Genomic DNA, 1,602 nt, shown 5'->3' on the forward strand with positions numbered 1-1,602 from the left:
GAAACAGAACCTTATTGTGGCAGTGAAAGATAACGGACAGCCCTCTCTCTCTGCCACCTGCTCCATGTATTTACTTATTTCTGATAACTTGGCTGAGGTGCCAGAACTGAAGGACATTTCTTATGATGAGAAGAACTCCAAGCTGACGTCATACCTGATCATCGCGCTGGTGTCTGTGTCCACCTTTTTCCTGACCTTCATTATCATCATCCTGGGTGTGAGGTTTTGTCGCAGGAGAAAGCCCAGACTGTTGTTTGATGGAGCAGTCGCCATCCCCAGCGCTTATCTCCCTCCTAATTACGCAGATGTTGACGGCACAGGAACTTTACGCAGCACTTACAATTATGACGCCTACCTGACAACGGGTTCTAGGACCAGCGACTTTAAGTTCGTGTCATCTTACAATGACAACACACTGCCGGCTGACCAGACTATGAGGAAAAGTCCGACTGACTTTGCTGATGCGTTTGGAGTTTGTGATGCTTCTCCTGAGGTAGGAACAGGTGCCACATATCGTTGGTCCTACTGTTAGCTGACATTCATCGAATATGTTCCATAATTGTCTTTCTCTTTGGTTATTTCAGTTCCAGTAAAAAGTTACTACAAACTATAACGTGTGGTTGTTCATGCATCCCCTATTTGTCGACCTACCTGCATCACCAAAATGTGTAATTAAGCATCTGAAATATTGATGTTAATAATTTTTTATATCCAGATTCAGTGTTTATTTTTATTTTCTTTGGAGGAAGTCTTCTTTCATGCAATTTAACTCTAATCTGCTCTATTTGTAGGGGTTTACTAGTCGTCAGCTGTTTAGCTGCAATACACACAGATCTATTCTATTCTATCTATTGCTCCGTCCATCTCTTTCTCTTCATAACTGTTCAGTCTTTGATGCTTAACCGTTTTTTCAGCCCTCTTTCCCAGGCTCTTCAACTGAATGTCGACTATATTATGTATACATTTAAATTTAGCTGCTCAATTTTCGTGTTTGCTTCAGCTAAGACTGCAATAGGTTTCATTTTCTATACATATTTATCTGTACAGAACACTGGTGTGTTCGCTTCTGTGTCTTTGGTAGAGCTGGTTCTAGTTTTTTGTGTCTCTGTCCTTGGTGCTGAGCCTCGCTGTTACCCTGTTGTTAGTTTTTCAGGATCAACTTACATCCGTCCTGATACCATGTAAAAACATAAATTTGCTTTCTTATGTTTTGGATTTCAGCTTTTCTTATATTCAGACAGTCTATGTTCCACCTTTTAAGTAAGTAAAATTCTCTAAATTAGTATTTATGTGCCAATGTAGAAAGTAGTATAATTTCTATCTAAAGAAAATAAAGTTATTTTTCAGAAGGGGTGGGTAGGTCCGTATGTTTTCTTTTGACAGCCATTGCACATGCTTTTTCTCATTTCATACTGTTTAATTTTTAAATTTTATTTGATTCTGTTTTTGTCATTATTGTTTGACTAATATTTCACAATAATAATCTTTAGCTACCATGTCCAAACATTGTATGGATCACCCACTGACATACGTTACTAAGAAACTTTGATAAACAGTACTAACAAAAGTTTTTTAGCGCTGGGAACAGATGTCTGACTATAA

The 1,602-nt window shown here is 38.4% G+C and overlaps 1 protein-coding gene across 2 annotated transcripts in view; it reads left to right on the forward strand.

The window, feature by feature from the left end:
* The window catches only part of LOC123957473 (protocadherin beta-15-like), a 38,157-nt gene that overhangs the window by 33,718 nt on the left and 2,837 nt on the right, over positions 1-1,602 (forward strand). The window contains exons 3-4 of one of the 2 annotated variants that reach the window (XM_046030302.1): positions 30-493; positions 585-603. In XM_046030302.1, coding sequence (XP_045886258.1) covers positions 30-493; positions 585-593 — 473 coding nt within the window. In that variant the 3' untranslated portion in view covers positions 594-603. The other variant, XM_046030301.1, reaches the window with a different exon arrangement.

Source organism: Micropterus dolomieu, linkage group LG19 (assembly GCF_021292245.1).
Source record: "Micropterus dolomieu isolate WLL.071019.BEF.003 ecotype Adirondacks linkage group LG19, ASM2129224v1, whole genome shotgun sequence".
Lineage (NCBI taxonomy): Eukaryota > Metazoa > Chordata > Actinopteri > Centrarchiformes > Centrarchidae > Micropterus > Micropterus dolomieu.